Consider the following 21,377-nt stretch of genomic DNA (forward strand, 5'->3'; position numbering starts at 1 on the left):
TGTGGATGTCTGATAGATGGAGGAAAAGAAAAAATATATGCGGTGTGGTTGGTAGAATTTGGGCTGACCATTCTAATATCTTTTAGGCTACTAGATGTATTTGAAATTTTATGGCTACCAGATGATATAAGTTTGCAGCGAGTGGCTACAAATGTATTTTGCTCATAGAAAAATACAAATCCCATTTTTATGGGTTTAGGTAGCGACTCGTCCAACTATGGAGTTTGACGTGAAAATCCAATTCTTAATTGGATTTGATTCATAAGTCATTCATTAATATTTTATATACATACCTTATATAAATAAATATTAATTATATATATATCATATATATATTTCAATCAAGAGACAATTTTAATTTTATATTCCAAATAGAAAACTTCAACTTGTTCACAATATTAATTATATCTTCTGTACTAGCAAAAAATATAATTAATATTTCATTTGGACTAACTAACTAAATTTATTTGATTAATTAAATTCTTTAATTTAATTAACAAATAATAAAGTAATTAATCCTTTAGCAAAGATCAGAACACTCGTTAGTGTGCGACCCCATAGGTTCAATACTAAACCGGTAGTAAATTAACCACATCAATATACTAATCAAGGGTGGCGTCTAGCAACACTCCTTAACGACCGGATAGCATGAAGTATACAATTTACTCTCAAGAACCAGTAGAAGAATAATGTAGTAATTCCTTCTGTCCTTATAACTCTGGATCACCCTAGGATATGGTTCAACTGTCAAATCCTAATAGGCGACCAACTATGTGTTCATGTCAAATATAATCGACCATTGAATGACCTAAGAAACTCCTTTCTTCTTTCATTCAATTGCCCTGGCCAAGGTCTTAATTTTGTCGTTTATAATTCATGACAACATGGAGCTTAAACTCATTACCAAGAGTTGACAGATTCCATCTTGATCAATCACTAATTTTACAAGTATTTAATCGTACTCAATATCCTTTCAACTATCGCCCTAGGGCCATAAGTGTCTGGTATCAAAGCACAATAAATAACTTATCAATTACTATGACGATCTCAGATCAAAGGAAACGGTTACATCACATTCTTCAAGAGAATATCCTATTGACAGTATGGTAATTCTAACCATTAGGAATTATCCAATGAGTCGGTTCAATGATCATATCTCTATATGCATCATCTATCTATGTGATTTAGTTAATGAGATCAACTAGTCTTTATCCCATAAAGACGATCACATAAATATTGATCTAACCGGATTACTAATGTCCAAATTAATAATCCTACGATCAAGAACAAATTTAGATTAAATTGTAAGAAATTTTGCTCTCATTATCATGATCTCTATCACGATGACAAATCTCAAAATTTAATCAAGGACCTTATCAAATTAATCAAACAATTAATAATAATTATAAAAAATTCTTATTTAGGATGGAGGAATCTCACTCGTCTCACTCTACCTCTTAGTGCTAAAGCCTTCCAATATAGATGTAACATGCAAACTAATTATAAATCAGAGGGCAGTGTGAGTTCCCCCTCTTTGAAGTTTTTTCACTTTTAGCCCATGCCAGAAACTATTTATATTTGGTAGTTGAAAGTGTATAAAATTTGTATAATTTTTGTATAAAACATACAATATATATATACAAAAAAATATATATTTTTTCGGCTATTATTTTGAGAGCGGCTATACAATGTCATTTTCCCTATTATTTAAGCTTGTTCTAACAACTATTTACACCTGAAACGATATAAATCACTTTTTTGGGCGTTTCTCCCCTCTAGGTGCCTGGCCTTTCCACCTTTTCCATATATGAGAGAATCAGAGAACTAATTGTGTTCGTCCTAATTTGATTGTAATTTTATTTAAATTAATTACAATATACTTTTTTGTAGGTGCCATAATGCCGTGAAAGATATAAAACTTATTTTGAACATAATAAATTAAATATGAAATATTCTTAAACATGATGAACCTTAGTTAAGTAGCTTGGACAGTCGTTCCTATTATTAATATATAGAATAAATTTCCAGAATTTCACATAAAGTCATAAATAAACATATAATACAACATCAATTTCTCACCATCAACACTTATAATATAGTGGTATCATGGGAGTCTCTCACATAATAAATGTAGGTTCAATTCTCATTGTCGCTCTTCCTCTTTCCCTTTTCCTTTTCCACTTCTCCTACCCAGTAATTTTGGTCCAAACTGCATATTTGGTCAGGATTGTGTTAATGGACTTATACGGATTGAGGTGACATGAAATCAATGGGGGTAAGTATGATGAGTTTGTAAAGTTATTAATTTAGAATTCAGTAACTTAGTTAAAATATTATGAATTTCGAACTCATAATCTTCAAATCATACCTCCGCCTCTAATACATATCAAAATCCATTATCCATATATTGGTGGTCCTTGTGTTAGCTTGTCTGCACCTCGAGAATTCATCAATATAAGTATTTAATAATTTTGTCCATTAAAACTTAGACCGATAAAAGAAATCACCTAATATTTTATGTGCCCGATGACATGGAATCCTATCAAATTAAAATCCATATTTTTACCTTTCAGATCATGCATGGAAAAAGAAAAAAAGACAACCTTTGAATACCCTTGTAAACTTCACTGGTTATTGACGGAGGAGGTAAATTGGAAATTGAAGAATATAATATTAATAATATAGCATGAAGCTGATTGTTAAAATTAGACAGCTTCAAAAATATAATAATACTAGTACATAAACCCAAACTCTCATACTTAATTCATGTAAATATGTAACATATGATTATCGGATATATACTTTGTAAATTAACTAGGTCAAGGATAACCACTATTAACTAATTAAATTAACAGCCCTTAAACAAAAGATGGACTTTTTCACTTTTAGCCTGCGTCAGAAACTATGTACATTGGTAGCCGAAAAAATATATAAAATTTGTATAATTTTTGTATATAACATACATAATGTATGTATACAAAAAATATATTTTTTCTACTATTATTTTGAGAGCGGCTATACAGTGTCATTTTTTCCACAAAAGAGTACAACCACGATAATCCATAAGGCAAACTCTCAAACTAATCTCTATAAACAAACTTAATTTCCCACTAAAATCCATGTTTCTCTCTACTTATGGTTTGATCTCAGTGTCATCCCATAGTCTATTGAGATCATCCAATGCCTCAATGTCGTTCCAATTCCAATAACTTTGCATATTTTCTATCATTAGACTACTTGTTCCTGGACCTTGCCACGTAATAGTTGACTCCTCCATAGTACTATCAAGATTTTCCATGTAATTATAAATATTTGAAGATTGATTCGTAGATGTGTGAATAGAACATGGAATTTTGTCAAAGGACAAAGAAAGTAGCATATTTTCATCTTGAGGAGCACCTGTAAATATGTTACTCGCTATGTTGTCTGGACTCTTTAAAAGTGTTGCAGAGTGTGTGTCGGATCTTTCGAAAGTAATGTATTTTTTCAGGGTCTGACATGAGTGCGACTGTATTTTTGAAGGATTCGAACAACATAGGTTATTGGTGATTGTATCATGTGGTAGTGAAGATGAAGGGAGATTTAGCTCATGATACAAATTATCAAATACATTTTTCTCTTCATCCTCAACAACTAATATTTGAGAATTACTCTTTTCTCTTGTGATCTTGAGCCGTTTATTTTTCCGGCCGCCGCCAACGGGGACGTTACGAAGAACGCCACCTTCAGTCCAATGCCTTTTACAGCCTTTACAAAAATGGCGAGGCTGTGATTTGTTGTAATTGTTGTAGTAGCAAAATTTTGTATTGGCTGATTCACATCTTGGACACTTCAAAGGCTCAGGTTTAGTAGTACTAGTCTGCCCCATAATTAATATCTACAAATATTAACCTGAAGAAAAATGAGTGTTATATTTTTTGTTTGGGAGAAGTGGTGTGGTGTGGAGAAGATATATGAGCTAGGTTGGTCAAGGTTAGGAGTGGCAAACGGGTCGGATCGGGTCGGATATGGTTCGGGTCGAAAACGGGTAACAAAAAAATGGATAAATTATCCGACCCAATCCATATTTAAAACGGATAAAAAACGTTTTAAAAAACGGGTTACCCATATGGATAATATGGGTAACCATATTATTCATGACTTCTTAAATATGATCACTTTTGGGAGAATTTTTAGCTAGCGTTTGGCCATAGATTCCAAATTTGTTTTGAAAAATTTGATTTGGGTGAAGTTTGGTTTGAAGATGAAAATGTGTTTGGACATATATTTTCAAAACATATTTTCCAACTTTATTTTGGAAAAACATGTATATAATTCCCAAGTTTTGGGATTTTGGCCCAAAATTAGCAATTGGGGTGATTTTGGAATTTGGGGTTTGGGATTTTGCCAAAATGTGGGCAAAATTTTTGGCCAAACATGAGTTTTGAAAATAAATTTCAAATTTATTTTGGCAAAACTCTTGGCCAAACGGGGCCTTAGTCTCCCTATCTTGAGGAACCCCCAAGTTGAGGCTTTACAAATATAAAAGTTAGACTCATTCGTTATCCATTTTATAAATGGATAATATGGTTCTTATTCATATTTGACCCGTTTTTTAAAAGTTCATTATCCAACCTATTTTTTAGTGAATAATATGGGTGGTTAACTATTTTATTTTAACCATTCTGCCACCCCTAGTCAAGGTCAAGTTCTATGAAAATTCTTAATTAGGAAGGTGATGAGAAATAAGAATCTCTTCTCATATTCTTTCTTTATTTCTGTGAGTATATTTTTGTAGAGAGATTTAGCTTATATACACTAGGAAACTTTAATTTACATTCAATATATTTTGAGTTTAAATTATATGCACTCACGATATATAACTCGTACCAGTGTGAGGCTAGACTGATAGGATTTAATCTTAAACTGCTAGTGGTCAATGTTGTGTTTACACTACTTTTCTATTTTCATAGTGTCGGGCCTTTTTTATTGATTATTATTTTTGCTTTCCATCTATCTACTAGTTCTTGTGATGTTATTATTTCTATGATTTTTTGTTGATGATACTGATATATTGTCTCTTTTCGTCTTCTTGAGTCAAGGGTCTATCGGAAACAGCCTCTTTACCCTCTCGGGGTAGAAGTAAGGTCTGCGTACACACTACCCTCCCTAGACTCCACATGTGGGATTTTACTAGGTCATTGTTGTTGATATATAAAATGTTTATATAATTAGTAGCCATTATTTAGCTGTGATTTTAAAATTAGCTTATTTTGATAAGTATTTTTTTCAAAATTACTTTTTAAAAAAGTACTTTTGGTGAGAAGCAGTTTGTGTTTGGCTAATCAACTTCAGAAGCACTTTTGTGCAGCAATTTGTGTTTAGCAAAGCTTTTAAAAAGTGCTTATAAATGTATTTTTTTTCAAAATACTTTTAGGGAGAAGCTGTTTTTTTTGTGCTTCTCAAAAACTGCTTCTACTTCTACTCAAAAACACTTTTTTCTTTCTAAAAACCTGGTCAAATACCTTATCTTTGAAAAAAAGCAGTTTTGATTAAAAAAAATCACCAAAAATAATCACAGCCAAAAAACTGTTTAATAATAAAAATTCTAATAAGAAATATTTGAACTAAAAATCATGACACACAAAGAACTAATAAAAGAAAACTCGTGAAACAACGGTTTAAATTGTCAAATCTCAATAGCCAGTAGTGTCACACTCACACCTTAAGTCGAAAACTATGGGAAGCGCGCAGGCAAAGTCGGAATTTAATTTTATCGGTTCTGAATTTTAAAACGAAATTCTAATTTTAATATTTTTATATTTAATAATTTTCTTAATACAAAATCCGCATCTGAGCTTCTACCTATGCCCCGGAAACGGATGTGGAAGAATGTGAGCCGTGGATAGTGCGGACTTATATTGGGCGAGTAAGAATAAGATCTCCCATATGGTATATTGTACAAACCATCCATGTTTGACATATGGAGTCAATTGAAAGAGTAATGGGGCCAATAAGCAATTAAAAAAAAAATTAGGGGACAAACAAACACCAAAGAAGAGGATGCTTACAAAGCGTACCCCTAAGGTCTCTTAATTCTTTATGTAGCCCCACATGTTTGTATTTTTGTCCCTTTGGTACCATTATTTTGAAAAGTGAAGGGAATGGTCGGTGTTCTCATGTGAAATGCTATAGCTATTGAAGGGTAAAGTATGATATGTCAAGTTGGATAAAGTGATATTATGCTTCCATATATAGGGTGAAAAATAGTTGTCAACAACGTGGTTCGTAGTAGGGGTATCAATGGTTCGTTTCGGTCGGTTATTTTATAAAATTTGTACCATACCAATTTTTCGGTTATTCTATTATGTATAATCAAAATTAGATTTTTCGAAACCGTCCCAATCATGTCGGTTTCTCTTCGGTATCGGTACGGTTCGGTTAATTTTCGGTATTTTTTTAATATCATGTAAAATTCACCAGTAGAAGTAGAATTGCAATAACGTACGTTCTTTTATAGGACTTAGCAAAACTCTCTAGACATTTTTACTGTTTAAAGGGTGATGAATTAAAAAAAAAAGAAATATGGCTAGAGTATAGATCCATCAACTATTCTACAACAACGTAAAAGAAATCAAACAAAGGCAAAGAAAATATTAATCACACGAGTTGAAAGATATACCAAGCTGAGATTCAAGAATAAAGTCTATAAAAGATTATATATTTAAAAAGATAAATCTAAATTATATGAAAGGAAACATATTCAATACATTGTAGTTTGCTACTCATAATTGCTAGAATACTTTGTGTCTTGCTAATAAAGATACTTGAAATAACTTAGTTTAAGTAGAAGTAGCATAATAGGTTTTAGGAATTAGTATTTTGAGTTTAATTACTTGTTGGCTTGTAATAGTTTTCATAATTCCAAGGCTCAAAGAAAATTTAATGCATTATTATTTTTAAACTTACTAAATAAATATATTTTCTACATGTAAAATTTATTCGGTACGGTTCGGGTTTTTTTCGATTTATTTTTATAAAATAAAAAACCTACCCTAATTATCAGATCGGATATAGATTTATATAAAAACCTACGGTTTCTTTTTAATTGGTTCGGTTCGGTCGGTTTAGTCGGTTTTCGAATATCCATTGACACCCCTAGTTCGTAGTGGTCTTTGTTTGCTACAAATTTTCTTTAATCAAAAGAAATCTAAACGATTTTGTCGATAAGATCATCAGCCTGCAACGTACTTTTGATCCGTTGAGCGAGAGCCCATCCACACTGGACTCTCGAATCACTATGACCGACTTTCGTCTCGATTATTCTCTTCTCTAATTTTCAACTTGGATAATTCTTCGATATATTAGTTGTCTGTATATACTTAGTGTATTTTAAAAAAAAATGATTATTCTCTGCTCCAACTTTCAACTTGGATAATTCTTCAATTTGTTTGTTGTGCATAGGTGTATCCTAATGAACATTCATAAATATAACGACTTGAAAATATGGAAAGTACTATATAATAGTACTACTTAATGAAGAGCAAAAGAATATATGCAATGCACATATAAACATAGACACATACTTTGTGCATGTGTTTATACAATTATATGATCTAAGGGTTGCAAGGAAGGATAGCTCAAAGTGTAGCTATACTAGCTAGCCTTATCATCCAATTCAGACTAATGCATAAAATTAATTGACAATATTATTGGTCATTGTCTTCAATGGTGAAATGATGAGTGTTTTGGCTGCTATAATCCTATTCTAGAAGTGTATAGAATCTTCGGAAAAGGGCCAAAGCTGCCCCTAACCTATTCGCTTGAGTTTAAAAATACCCCCGTCCATCTATTTTGTAAAAATTGCCCTCATCGTTAAAAATCTGGCTCATTCATGCCCCTAACATCAACTTTTCGGCCCACTCATACCCTAAAAACTAACAACCCTATTTTGATTAAGATTTTTTTTTATTATTTATTATGTGTTAATTTTCTATTGGCTTAAATTAAAACATCACCCCATATTCACTTATTAGCCTACTCCGTCTTAGATTTTCACCCTTCAACACCCACGGATCTCCCTCTCCATCTCAGATTTTTCGGCCTTAATTTAATTTTTAAAAACATTTTTTATTAAATTAATTTTCTGAGTGAAATCAGGTACTCTTTGAAATTATGCTTCATTGTAAGATTTTATGCTTTAATAAGTTATTTTTTTGCCAACATTATATTTGTTGTGCCACCATGTAGCTTTTAAGAGTTAATTGAAATCATATGACCAATATTTTACATCATACAACTTTCACCTGAATATATGAACACTAACAGAGTGTCAATAGTAATGATCATTGAGCATTTGCAATATTTTTTGTTGTATATTTCCTGACAACTCCGCATCCAATTTTGATTATACCAATGATTTATTTGGTCTCTGCTCGGACCTCGACCTTTTTCTTCTTCATTGGCTCACCATAGTCTGAACATCCGACCATGTCCATAAATTAAGCTATTGTACGAGGATGCTCTTCAAGTTATATCAACACCGCCAATTTTATAAAAGAGACGGTTAAATCAAGAGAAATATTTGAGATCATATGCCTGAGAATATGAGAGAATACGACTTATTGGTGAATGTGACTGTAATAAACACTTGATTGAGCTTATTGTATGAAGCAGTAAAGTGTAGTAAGAAATATTGATGATGAATGGTATTTCTGTGATGGAGAAAAATAGGAGTAGTGATGTGTACATTTAATATACAAAGAAATAGGAAGAGGAAAATGATTAACTATACGAGAGAGTTTTGTTTGCTTAGGGGAAAAAAATGGGTGTATGAGAGTTCTAGTTGGTGGAATAATTTTTAAAAGAAAGAGGAGAAAGAAACGGAGGAAAAGGGTTTTAGAATGTGGGTGAGTTTATTTTAATTTAGGTGAGTCTTAAGTTAGGCCAATGAGACGATGACACATGAAAATTAATTAAGTTATTTTTGCCTAACAGGGTCTTTGAAAGTTGTATGACATAAAGTATTGGTGACAAAAATTTTGGTTGTCTGAAAATAAAACTTTAATGATATTTGTAGTGATTATTCAAATAGAGTGCAAGGTCAAAAAAAGTATGAGAAGAACAAGAAGAATATGAATGCACACACGCTAGAGGGGTGGGGGGAGAGATTTTTTGAGATGAGGGTTATTATTGTACCAACTCCAATAGTCTAGGGACAGTTTTGACCTTTTTTTTGTTATGACACGTGGAAATTAATTAATTTTTTTTATCTAACATGGCCGTTAGTCGTAAGGGCATTCTTGAGTCGAAAAGATAACGGTGAGGGAAATTTTTTCAAACTAGGTGAACGGAGGGCATTATTGTACCAACTCCAATAGTCTAGGGGCAGTTTTGACCCTTTTCCGTAGAATCTTAGTTGTGTCTAATATCCGTCGTTTCTTTACACAATTAGTGGCGGAGACACATTGCTTTAAGTTGTATCATCTGACACAATTAAAATATATGTATGTTGTATGTATACCATACACCGCAAAAAAATAAAAATAAACATTAATTTGGGATTGAAGTAAAATTGTATTAAAACCATAGTAACATTAAACTTGCTCACTAACTGAGTTGTGATACAACCCGACATCGCTTACTTAAAATTCTGGCAACGCCACACTACTAGAAATTCGGCAAAAACCGATCACGGTCAACCGACTAATTTTGGTCGATAAAAAAACCGATCAAAGTCGGTCGATTTTTCAAAATATTTTATTTTTTAATTTTTTTTGAATGAAACCGGCCAACTTTGATCGGTTTTCTTTAGCGCAAAAATGCGGGAAACTATTTTTGAGTCCCGCAAAATTTATTTTTCAAGAAAACGACCAAATTTGGTCGCTTTTTCATTTAAAATAAATTAAAATCAATATTAAAAAAATCGACTGAAATCGATTGGTTAATTCGGCCGGTCATTTTAAAAAATCGACTGAATTTGGTCGGTAATTTTATTTTTTTAATAAAATCAACTGACATTGGTCGGCTATTTTCGTGCAAAAATACAATTAAAGAGTATAAATGAAATAAAAGACAATCTTAAAACAAAATGCTCCAATGATCTAGTAGTAGAATAATATCCTGCCACAGTACAGACCCCGGTTCGATTCCCAGATGGTGCATGTTTTAATTAAATAATTAAAATACCGACCGACTTTGGTCAGAAAAAATCGACCAACTTTGGTCGGTTTTTCGGCAATTTTTTTTTAATTTAATTGACCGACCAACTTCCAACCAACTTTGGTCGGTATGCCCTTCCGACCTTCAAAATACTGACCACACGTTAATGATTGCGTTTTGAACGGTTATTGGCCATTACTAACCTACTTTGATCATTTTTTTTGGACGGTTTTTTTTCAGACTTCTAGCAGTGCCAATAGCCGATCGCTAACTCCAGTGACAATTGAATGATGATGAAAAAATCAACAAAAATGACTATATATCTCACTATTATTAAAAAATGTAGCTCAAAGTAACAATATAAAACAAGAAGATAAGCAGAATAAGAGAAGAAGAAATAACTTTCTTATTACATCAAGTGTTCAAGTGTGTTCCATCTCACATTTCATGCCTCTATTTATACTATTACATATGAAGGTTACAAAATGATTGTCTTAAGCATGACATTAACAATTAAGATTATGGGGAAAGATCATGGGGAGGGGTTATGGAGGTGTGGGAGTTACAATCATAATGATTATGAGTAGTGGGAGGTGTGAGCACGTGATTTTTGCCCTATACGAATTACTCCAAAAAAATTCAAAACAAAATAATTTTTCCATTATTTGCGATTTTTGTGGATTTTAGTGGCATTTTCTGTTACTGTGTGAATATTGTCTGTGCCTGTTTATTTTATTTAGTAATGAAAAATACAAAAATATATTGTAATTACATTTAGGATTTAATTTGACATTTTTGAATTAATTAATAATTAGGTGTTTATAAAAATGAAAAAAATCAGAAAAAATAGTTTATTCTTGTTTTTTTATTTTAGTCTTGAATTTTAGTAGTTTTTCCTTTGATTTGGTACTTAATTAATTGGGTTAATTATTATCTAGAGATAATTAAGTTAATTTGGTGGAATAATTTGGTTTAGGGATCAATTTAGGATTTAAATTAATTTTGAGAAGAAAATAGTTTGGAAATGAATAGAAAGGGAAAAGAATTCTTGGGCCAATTCAATTTAATCCCCAAGCCCAAATCAAATAAACCTAATACCCAACCAAAACCAGCCCAAAACCCATGCCATACCCGGTCCATTCAATTCAGACCTCAAAGACGACTCAAACGACGTCGTTTCAGTGTCAACCATTCTCAACCGTCCATTCCCCACATCCAACGGCAAGGACTTAACCCATTACCCGTTTAACCCGACCCTGGACCGTTTCCCCCTAAACCCGATCCAGCCTCTAATCCTAATAAACAACACCGTTCAAATTAATCAAATAATCCAAGCCGTTAATCTCGTTTGATCGAACGGCCTGGATTTAACGTCTCCCCTAGTATATAAAACAGACCCCGCCCCCTCATAACCCCCATCTCATCACTCATCTTCCTCACCCAAACCCTAGAGACGAGCCGCCACCATTCCCCACCGCCTTCCGGTGGTGGCGCCGGCTCCGTTCACCTCCAAAATCACACCCCAGAACCACCACAACCCCCTCTTTCCAAATCCCCGATTTGTTTCCCTCGAATCTTGCCAGAACCTCTCGAATCTCAAATCTAAGATCGAGCCCTAAAAGTTTAAAATCGGTTTCCCATGAACCTAATAACATGCATCGATCCAGACCTCTAATCTTCGTCATTAGAAGGATTGATTCACTACAAAACCGATACTGCTCATTTGTTCTTGACAAAGAACAAATGATTGGCATCAGTTTCGGATGAATCAGAGTATCGAGTGTAATTTCAAGTTTAGCCAGTAAGTTCCCTTCATTATTTCTGTTCGTTTAGTGTTTGTTTCATCTCTATCTTTTTTTTTCCTACTTTGTGTATCTTAGTTGTTTGACTTTGGATTGAAATTATAATAGTATCTTCCTATTAGGTTAATTTGTTTGTTCATTCATTTCTGTCCATCTTTAGCTTTTATTTTAATTCCTAAAAAAAGGATTGTGCCCTAATTTTGGTTTATCCATTCTGTCTAGTTTTAGGTTTGTATCCAGCTTCTGTTTTAGTTGTTTAAGCTCATGAGTTTGATATTGAATCAGCAGGTTTCCAGTTTTCAATTTATGTTTATATTATTCTAATAGGCACCATATTAGTATCCTCGTGATGTTTTGATTCATTGTTAAAATGATTATGTTAAATGTGTCAAAGGTCGAATCTCAAATAGGCTCTCATTGTTTTTTTCTTGCTAATGTCAGTTCAGATTGTTCATATGAAGGGTTATTGTTGACTCTGTTTCAATGCTAAACCTATTTAGGTTTCAGAAACTGATAACCTTTGGTTCTGGTTGCCTAGCAATTCTATAAATGTTTAGAACTTTCAGAGATTCGAATTGAATAATTAGGAACTTAAGGGGTAGTCTGGGAATTATTTAATAAAGGAGATTGTTTACCTAACTTAGGAAGCTTCTCAATAGTGGTAGGGTAGAAATTGCATTATTGAATTAATTAAAAGCACTAAGTTAGTGGATAATTAAGAAATGAAAAACAGAATTGATAATGGGAATGACACTAATTGAATGCCTATTTAAAGGTTGAAGAACAGGGAACAAAGAAAGAGGGAGGCAGAACATTCTGAGAGAGGGAGATACACAGAGATAGATACAGAAGAGAGAGGCTGGTACTTAAAAATACAAAGAAAAATAACTCTGAAAATACTGAAAAAAACTGGAAATTACTGTTTCATTGATTTCTATTTTCTGATTTTCAATCTCGAATTGGCTGAAACCATCTTCCATATACTGTTTCATTGAATTATCTGGGGTTAATAGCTGTTATCTTGGGTTAAAACTGGGTTGTTCCTTCCTATCTCTGCTGACTGCTGAGCTTTCATTTCTTTGGTGTTTCCTTTGCTATCATCAAGTACACATTTTGAACCTCAATGGTTTATGTAATGGATTTGCAGAATAAATGAGAAGCTGTCTTAAAGCATAAATTCAGTATTAGGTTGATCCGTGTAAAATTTTCTTTTCGATTCTGCTTGTGATGTACTGTATTAGTCAGTCAAGTTTAGCTCGAAATGTATAAGTTTTCCATTAATTTGTTTAACTTAGAATTGTGGTAGATTGAGAATTGTTTGCTTGAAATCTGTGGTTTAAATTATGCATATTGAATTTGGGGTATGGATTGTTTGGAAGAACTTTACCATGTTGATCTTCATAAAAGGTTCCTCTTCATTTCTTTAATATTTGGTTCATATATATTGCTAAATATGTTAACGCTATATTTTTAAACATTTTATGGGATAAGAATTTAAGAAGTTCTAGCCGTGTTAACATTTAGTGTTAACGCTCTTAATATCGTTCTTTGTAATTAAAGGTTTGAAAGAAGAATCATTCCAAGAAAACGAGTATTCTAATAAATATAGTCGACAGAGTGTAAATGACCGAGCTATTCTTGTAAGCCTAAATAACTTCCGTAAATTGTTAATTTGATCATGCATTTAGTCTTAAAGGGAAAGTATAAAAATAGTATATATATAAAGGAGATAATACTAGGATAATTTTGTTTGAAATAGTTTCAAGAATTGGATTAGTTTGTTGATTCCCATTTTTTTAGAGTCAAGAATCGGTTCTCTTGATTGTGATAGTTATGTGACTGTATTTTCAAATTAATGTCTTGTTATTACGTTAGTTAGTTACAAAAGGTCATGGCTGAATTTTGGCCGAGTTGTTGCTCGCGTTTATATGTCAATTTTAACAAAAGGCTTCAAGAAGAGTATACTAAATAGGCATAGAATATTTTATGCCTATTAGTGAAAAATAATCATAAGAGAGGAGGTGATGCGGGTTGCGAATTAATTCAAGAACATTGCAAGAAATAAAAAGAGGGCTAAAAAATTATGAGAGGATGAATCAGGAACTAATTTAAGACACTTTGTAATAGAAACAAAATATAATAATACACAACTAAATGTCTCGAATCTAAAAGGAAAAATAATTGGAATATCCTGAATACACTAGTATGCTTTAGGTTGGTGTTAACCAGTCAATTTCTTTTTTGATTATGTACACGTCCGCGTGACATAGTTATGATTTTCCAAGTTAAAATCAAGGTATGCGTTCGCGCAACCTCAACCAAACTTGTCTTAATAAAATAAACAAAGCATTATTGATTGTGGACACGTACGCGTGACATGATTTTGACGCGCCAAAAGAAAAGAGTATACGTACGTGTAACTCAATTCTTTAATTACGCATAATTCAAGTGAATTAAAAGTGATAAAAAGATAATTGCACATAGGTTTTAAAAATGAGTAATTAAACAATAAAGCCAAGTATAAATTGCTAAGTGACCGTGCTAGAACCATGGAACCCGAGAATGCCTAACACCTTCTCCCGAGTTAACAGAATTCCTTACTTAGAATTTCTTGTTCGCAGACTTCAAAAGGAAAGTCGAAATTTCCTCGATTCGGGATTTAAAATAAACTGATGACTTGGGACACCATACTTTATTCCAAGTGGCGACTCTGATAAAAATAAATAAATAATCTCATTTCGAATAATGTCACTTTAATTGGAAAAAACTCCCTTATATCATCTTTCGGGGTGGTAAAATGGAGGTGTGACAGCCCTGACGACTCTGCTGGGGATATAACCCAGAATCTCTGGTTCAGGGTTCAAGAATTCGAGCTTACAGTAACTGTTATATTTGGCTTTATTATTTTTTTCATGTTTGTGCTTAATGTGCGAAATATTGCTTTTTACCGCTTTGATATTATCTGAACTGTATATGTAAACTGTTACGAAACCCTTCTTCTTTCTGAGTCTTCTGAATTTATGGTGCACATGTGCGCGTGACCCACCTTTCTGTTAGAGGTCATACCAAATAGAACGAAGTTGGTCCAAGTAACTAGGCCGGGTAGACTTTCGTGCTCCCGGTAAGTTACCCCCACTTCGGCTCGAGCTGTCCGCTTGGGAAAGCCAAGTCTAGAACAATATACCCCAGGTTTTACACTTAGAATAACTCAGCTTCATAACGGATCCCTAATAGGAATGTTTGTTTGCATCATGTGCATTTGACTTCGGAGACTCAACACAGGGGTTGGGTCTGTCTAGGGCAGGTGTACCCTGAAATGAAAAGATCATCCTGATGCATCTTACTTGTGCATTCATTTGTTTCGGATTTGCATGTTGACCAACTTATAGGAAAAGTTAGAAAAGGAAAATCAAGGTGAGGACCGAGAAAGAAAATTGGTTGTTTTTCGAAAAAAAAAACAATTTCCAAAATATTTTGAAATTCTTTCGAAATTTTGAAAATAACAAAAGAAGGAAATTTTGTGTTTCTTTTAAAAATAGTTTTATTATTACGAACTACGTAAGTTTGATTCTCGCCGGATGTGAGATACGTAGGCAACCCACATCGGGCCCAGCTATAAAAAAAAGAGAGAAATAGATAATAAATAAATAAAAATATGGGTACATAAATGTCGTTGTGTTGTCATAAGTAAGGCGATGCCATTCTTATCCAAAATATGCCGAATGTCCCCAAAAGGGCGCCGGAAGGCTATTTTTGCAAGAACAACCGCCTTTGGTCATTTTTTTTAAAAAAAATATATAAATTAAAAAAAAATTGCCGGTTAGCAAACACAACCTTTAAATCTTCTTCATCGAAGTGTTTTTTTATGAATTTTTTTTTTCAAAATAAGTCTTGATTTTTGTTTTTAAAATTAAAATCACTCGCACGTACAAAATGAGCACCATCCAAAACCCACCGTTCACAGATGTAGATGAGTTTCTATTTCGACTTCAGATGTGGTGGTATGAATTAGGAGGAGATGGTCAGAAATGGGTCATTAAGTATTTGGGAGCTCTCACAGATATTATGAAAGTTAAACCACACGATGATTTGATTACGACACTAGTGACTTTTTGGGACCCTGTTCACAATGTCTTTCACTTCTCTGATTTCGAGCTTACTCCCACATTAGAAGAAATAGCTGGATATTCCCGTTTTGATGGAGATTTGAGAAACCAGAATCTTATATTCCCAAAGGCTCCCTCATTACACCGATTCTTTGGTCTTCTGAATATCAGTAATCAAATCAGAAAAAGCAACGTTGTCAAAGGGTGTTGTTCTTTCAACTTCCTATATTCAAGGTTCGGAAAGCCGGATGGATTTGAAATTCATGAAAAGGGCCTTACTAACAAACAAAACAAGGACACCTGGCAGATTCACCGTCGCTTCGCTTTCATGGTGACTTTTCTGGGAATCATGGTCTTCCCAAATAAAGAGCGGACGATTGATATTAGCATAGCCAGAGTCGTACAAGTCCTCACTACCAAAGAACATCACACTCTTTCCCCGATCATTCTCTCAGACATTTATCGGGCGTTGACTTTGTGTAAATCCGGGGCAAAATTCTTCGAAGGGTGCAATATTTTGTTGCAAATGTGGTTGACTGAACATCTCCGACATCACCCCAAGTTCATGCAATATGGTCCGAGCAAGGACAATTTTATTGAGAGTTATGAAGAAAGAATAAAAGATTATAAATCTCCAGAAGGGGTGGAAGCCTGGATATCCCATTTAAGATATTTAATGGCAAGTCAAATTGAGTGGACTTTGGGATGGCTCCCGGTAAGAGAGGTGATACACATGTCAACCCTAAAGAGTTATTTGCTGCTGTTGGGTTTAAGAAGTGTCCAGCCGTATGCGCCACAGAGAGTTCTAAGACAGCTAGAGAGATACCAAGTGGTGCCTGATGATGAAGATTTGAGTGTGCAAGTGATTGAGCTACACCCCGAAGCCACTCTCTCTGAGGCTTTAATCCAACAGATTTGGAATGGTTGTCGATACTTGAAAGATGATACCCAAGTTCCAGATCCTGCGAAAGGTGAGATAAATCCGGGTTATGCTAGGTGGTTTGAGAAAAGATCCCGTGTGGATGATGCACCAGAACCTGATCCTAGAAGGCCCATAAAAAGACCGCATGTTCAAGCCTTTGATGACAAAATCCAAGAACGGTTGGCTTGGGGTGAAAAGGAAAAGGGGTACAAAGCAACTATTCATGCCTTAGAAGAAAGCCTGAGGAACCTCAATTTGGAGAAAGACTTACAAGCACAAGAAGCAGAAGGTGAAAAGAAGAGTCTGATTAGCGAGAATAAAACTCTCCGCGCTCAGTTTCAACAGATGAAGAAAGCCTCTGAAGCGCCAGTGAGAAGTTGGAAAGATCAGAAAATCATTGCCAATCTGATGGAAAAAATGCAAGATTATGACTCCATCTTGACAAAGACTGAAAAGGCGTTAGACAAAGCTAAGGAAAAAATCATACAGTTAAAATGAGGAGGCCAAATCTAGTAAGGAACGCCAAGTAATGAGATGTGAAGAAGAAATGGCTCAATTCAAGAGAGAGAAGGACCATTGGATACATTCAGAAGCTCAACTCCATGCACAGTTGGAAGAAATGAGAAGGTACAATAGAGAACGTCAGCACGCAGATATTGATAGGGAGAGAGCATAGGCAAGACTCGATCCAGGCCAGACTTCGGGCTCAATTGGAGTCGACTTTAGATCGCGAAGGCTACATAAGAGATATAACCACCACTCACCAACAGCAGTTACAAAACCAAGACCAAAATCTCCAGGACTTCAGAGCACAAATCCATGATTTGGCTGTTTACACCTCTCAAAGTTATGTGAACTGCCAAGGGATGGATTATGAGAGGTTTCTAGAGCATGCACCTACTTTTGCCTGTCATCTTGCAATGGAGTTAGAGAGGATGTACCGTACACTAAGAGGTCAACTGGGTCAAGCCCCACCGTGAGCAGATGTTCCAGTGATTAAAAGCAAAAGATTGTGGAGTGAAGCGTGGTCATAGTTGTTGGAACTTTTCATATAATAGTCATGTTTTAGTTTAAGTCCATGTTGAGTCTTTTAAACCATTTTTTAAAGTATTGTCCAAATGTAATGTCATTTCTGTCTTTGTACTGTTTCGTTTGTTAAAATAAATAATAGTAATAATAATTGTTTCCGCCAGAACTACGCTCGGTCTGGTTCATGCGGGGTCATGATACGTAGGCAATTTCCATAGGATTCGACCACAACCAAAAGAAAAGAATAAAATGAATAAAGGGGGAGAATAATAAAAGATAGGTGTGAGTGACAATAAAAGGGAAAGGTCAGGAAAAGCTGGGATGACACAAGCAACCGAGCAAATACATGGTAGAAATGACTAATTGCCTAGGTGCATTGCATCCCCATGTATGGTTGTTTATTTGTTAAAACTCTAATCACTAACAAGTTTGGTTGTTGTTATCAGAATTCAAGCAGTTAGTACACCTAAGCATACTGGAAACCCACCCCTACCAAACCAGATTCAAAAGAGAAATAATCATGTCTATCCCAGATGTAGACACCAGTGTCATTGAAGGAGAAGAGTTGGACGTTAACGCCATAAAAGAAGAGATGTACAAATTAAAACAACAAATGGCCGAAATATATCAGGCTTGGGCTAAAGGACAACCGTCATCCGCCTACCCGGCTAACCCTACCTTCACTCCACCACCGGCTCAAACTCAGGATCATCCTGCCACCGATCTATCCCCGAGCTTTCCCATTTACCAACACTACCGGGGCACCACTTCTCATACACTACAATCTCCACCCCCTAAACCAATTCCATACCCTCCTCCACCAGTAACTCCTGTCTTCGTAGCATCTCCACCAGCTACACTCCACAAATCTCCTAGCGAGCCTATGTTCCAAGCCCAGGACAACCAATACTACCCCTCGGAGCCCACTTTCAAAGCTCCAGAAACCTTTTCCTATACTCTTCACTTTGACCTCCCGATAGAAGCTGATAAACCAGTCAAAAATACCAAACAGGAGGAGATGTTCAGGAAAGTTAAAAGCTTAGAACAATCATTCAGAGACATGCGGGGGTTGGGAGGGCAAGTCAGCGTGGCCTACAAAGACCTATTTCTGTTCCCGAATGTGCAATTACCGGCAGGTTTCAAGATGCCCAAGTTCGATCTATACAATGGGCACGACGATCCAGTAGCCCACTTGAGGGGTTTTTGCAGCAAGATGAGGGGAGATGGAGGAAAAGATGAATTGTTAATGGCTTACTTCAGTCAGAGTTTGAGTGGATCAGCATTAGAATGGTATACCCTCCAAGACCATGGGAGATGGTACACATGGGATGATCTGGCGCAAGCATTTGCTTGTCACTTCCAATACAATCTTGAGATCATTCCAGATCGACTGTCCTTGACTAATCTTGAGAAGAAGCACAATGAAAGCTTCAGAGAATATGGTTTCCGATGGAGGGAGCAAGCATCAAGAGTAGATCCCCCAATGAAGGAAAGTGAGATGGTAGATTACTTCCTACAGGCTTTGGAACCTACTTACTATGGCCATTTGGTCTCAGCTGTGGGAAAGTCATTCAACGAAGTAGTAAAGATGGGGGGGGGGGAATGGTAGAAGTAGGCCTCAAGTCGAATAAAATCATGAGCTATTCGGCTATCAAAGCGACTACTCAGGCTATTCAGGGCGGCATAAGAGGGATTGGGAAGAAGAAGAGGGAGGAAACAACAATGGTTGATTCAGGAACTTGGTCCGGATCCAGAGGTTCGCCTTAACACTACAATCAACCTCGATCCCACCAACAAACGTATCACTACAATCCATCTCAACACTACTATTCCCCACCAGAACCTCATTTTTCCGTCCACCATGCACAAGCATACAACCAACCTCCTGCCCACACTCAATGGCGTACTCCCGTCCTACAAAATACTTATCCACATCCACGAGCCTACCAAAGCACTCATGGACCAAGTTTCCGGCCTAGTCAAGCATTCAAGGGTGAAAGGTTGCAGAAAAAGAAAACCTTTACTCCATTGGGAGAATCATACACTAGTCTGTTCCACAGGCTAAAACAGCTAGATATGCTAAGGCCGATACAGTCCAAACTGCCAAATCCTCTTCCAAAGAATCTTGACTATACTGTCAGCTGTGAGTATTGTTCTGGTACTCCGGGTCATGATACAGAAAAATGTTGCACTTTAAAAGTGTGATACAGGAGCTTATTGATACCAATAGAATTGAAGTTCAAGCTCCCGAGGCGCCCAATATTAACAAGAATCCAATGCCAGCCCACCAGGAGGCAAATATGATCGAAATAGTGCATGCGGAGGGAGAGCCCAAGAAGCCATCACAGACCGTCATGATGATTCGGTCTAGTGGAGTCAAGATAGATGAACAATCAGCAAGTGAAAAGTTGGTGATCAAGCCAAGCAAAAAGAGTGTTGAGCCATCTCTGGCAGTTGAAAAGGGGTCTTTAAGCAAAGTTTCGGCAAAACAGGAAGGGGCGAAGGTGATTGTACAAGGAACAGCCAGCAAACCCGTCATAATCATGGAAGGTGATCATGCAGACCATGTTATCATCAAGCCGGTAACCTAGTTACCGATAATCAACAGCAAGGCTATTCCATGGAATTATGAACGGGTAACAGTGATGTACAAAGGGAAGGAAGTCAAAGAAGAAATCTGTGAAGTACAAGGTTTGACTCGCTCGGGAAGGTGTTTTACTCCCGAGGAGTTAAGAAGAGCTAAAAATAATCCAGCGCTAGTAAAGAAAGCCGTAACTGAAGAAGAAGCAGAAGAATTCCTGAGGAAGATGAAGCTACAGGACTACTCTATCGTGGAACAATTAAGAAAGACGCCTGCTCAAATTTCCTTATTGTCATTATTGATCCATTCGGATGAGCACCATCAAGCTTTAATGAAGATCTTGAATGAGGCACACGTTCCCGATAAGATCTCCGTGAATCACTTAGAAAAAATAGCCAACAAAATCTTCGAAGTAAACAGAGTCACATTTTCCGATGATGAATTGCCTGTAGAAGGTACTGAGCACAACAAAGCTCTTTACCTCACATTAAAATGTGAGAACTATGTGGTGACCTGGGTATTGGTTGACAACGGGTCAAGCACAAACATCTGTCCTCTCTCCACTCTAAGCAAGTTGAAAATAGAAGATGAGAGGATCCATAAGAACAGTATTTGCGTGCGGGGATTTGACGGCAGAGGTAAAGATTCTGTTGGGGACATAGTGCTAGAGCTGACGATAGGTCCAGTTGAGTTCACAATGGAGTTCAGGTGCTGGATATAGATATTTCCTATAATTTACTGTTGGGTCGACCATGGATCCACGCTGCTAAAGCAGTCCCATCAACACTACACCAGGC

The 21,377-nt window shown here is 35.5% G+C and overlaps 1 protein-coding gene across 1 annotated transcript; it reads right to left on the reverse strand.

Moving 5' to 3' along the window:
* Positions 1–3,133: 3,133 nt before the first annotated feature.
* Positions 3,134–3,868, reverse strand: LOC104246196 (uncharacterized). Its single transcript, XM_009801963.2, has one exon. The coding sequence runs from the start codon at positions 3,866–3,868 to the stop codon at positions 3,134–3,136; it is 735 nt and encodes a 244-aa protein (XP_009800265.1).
* Positions 3,869–21,377: the final 17,509 nt, after the last annotated feature.

The sequence above is a fragment of the Nicotiana sylvestris genome, chromosome 8 (assembly GCF_000393655.2).
Source record: "Nicotiana sylvestris chromosome 8, ASM39365v2, whole genome shotgun sequence".
In the NCBI taxonomy this organism is placed as follows: domain Eukaryota; kingdom Viridiplantae; phylum Streptophyta; class Magnoliopsida; order Solanales; family Solanaceae; genus Nicotiana; species Nicotiana sylvestris.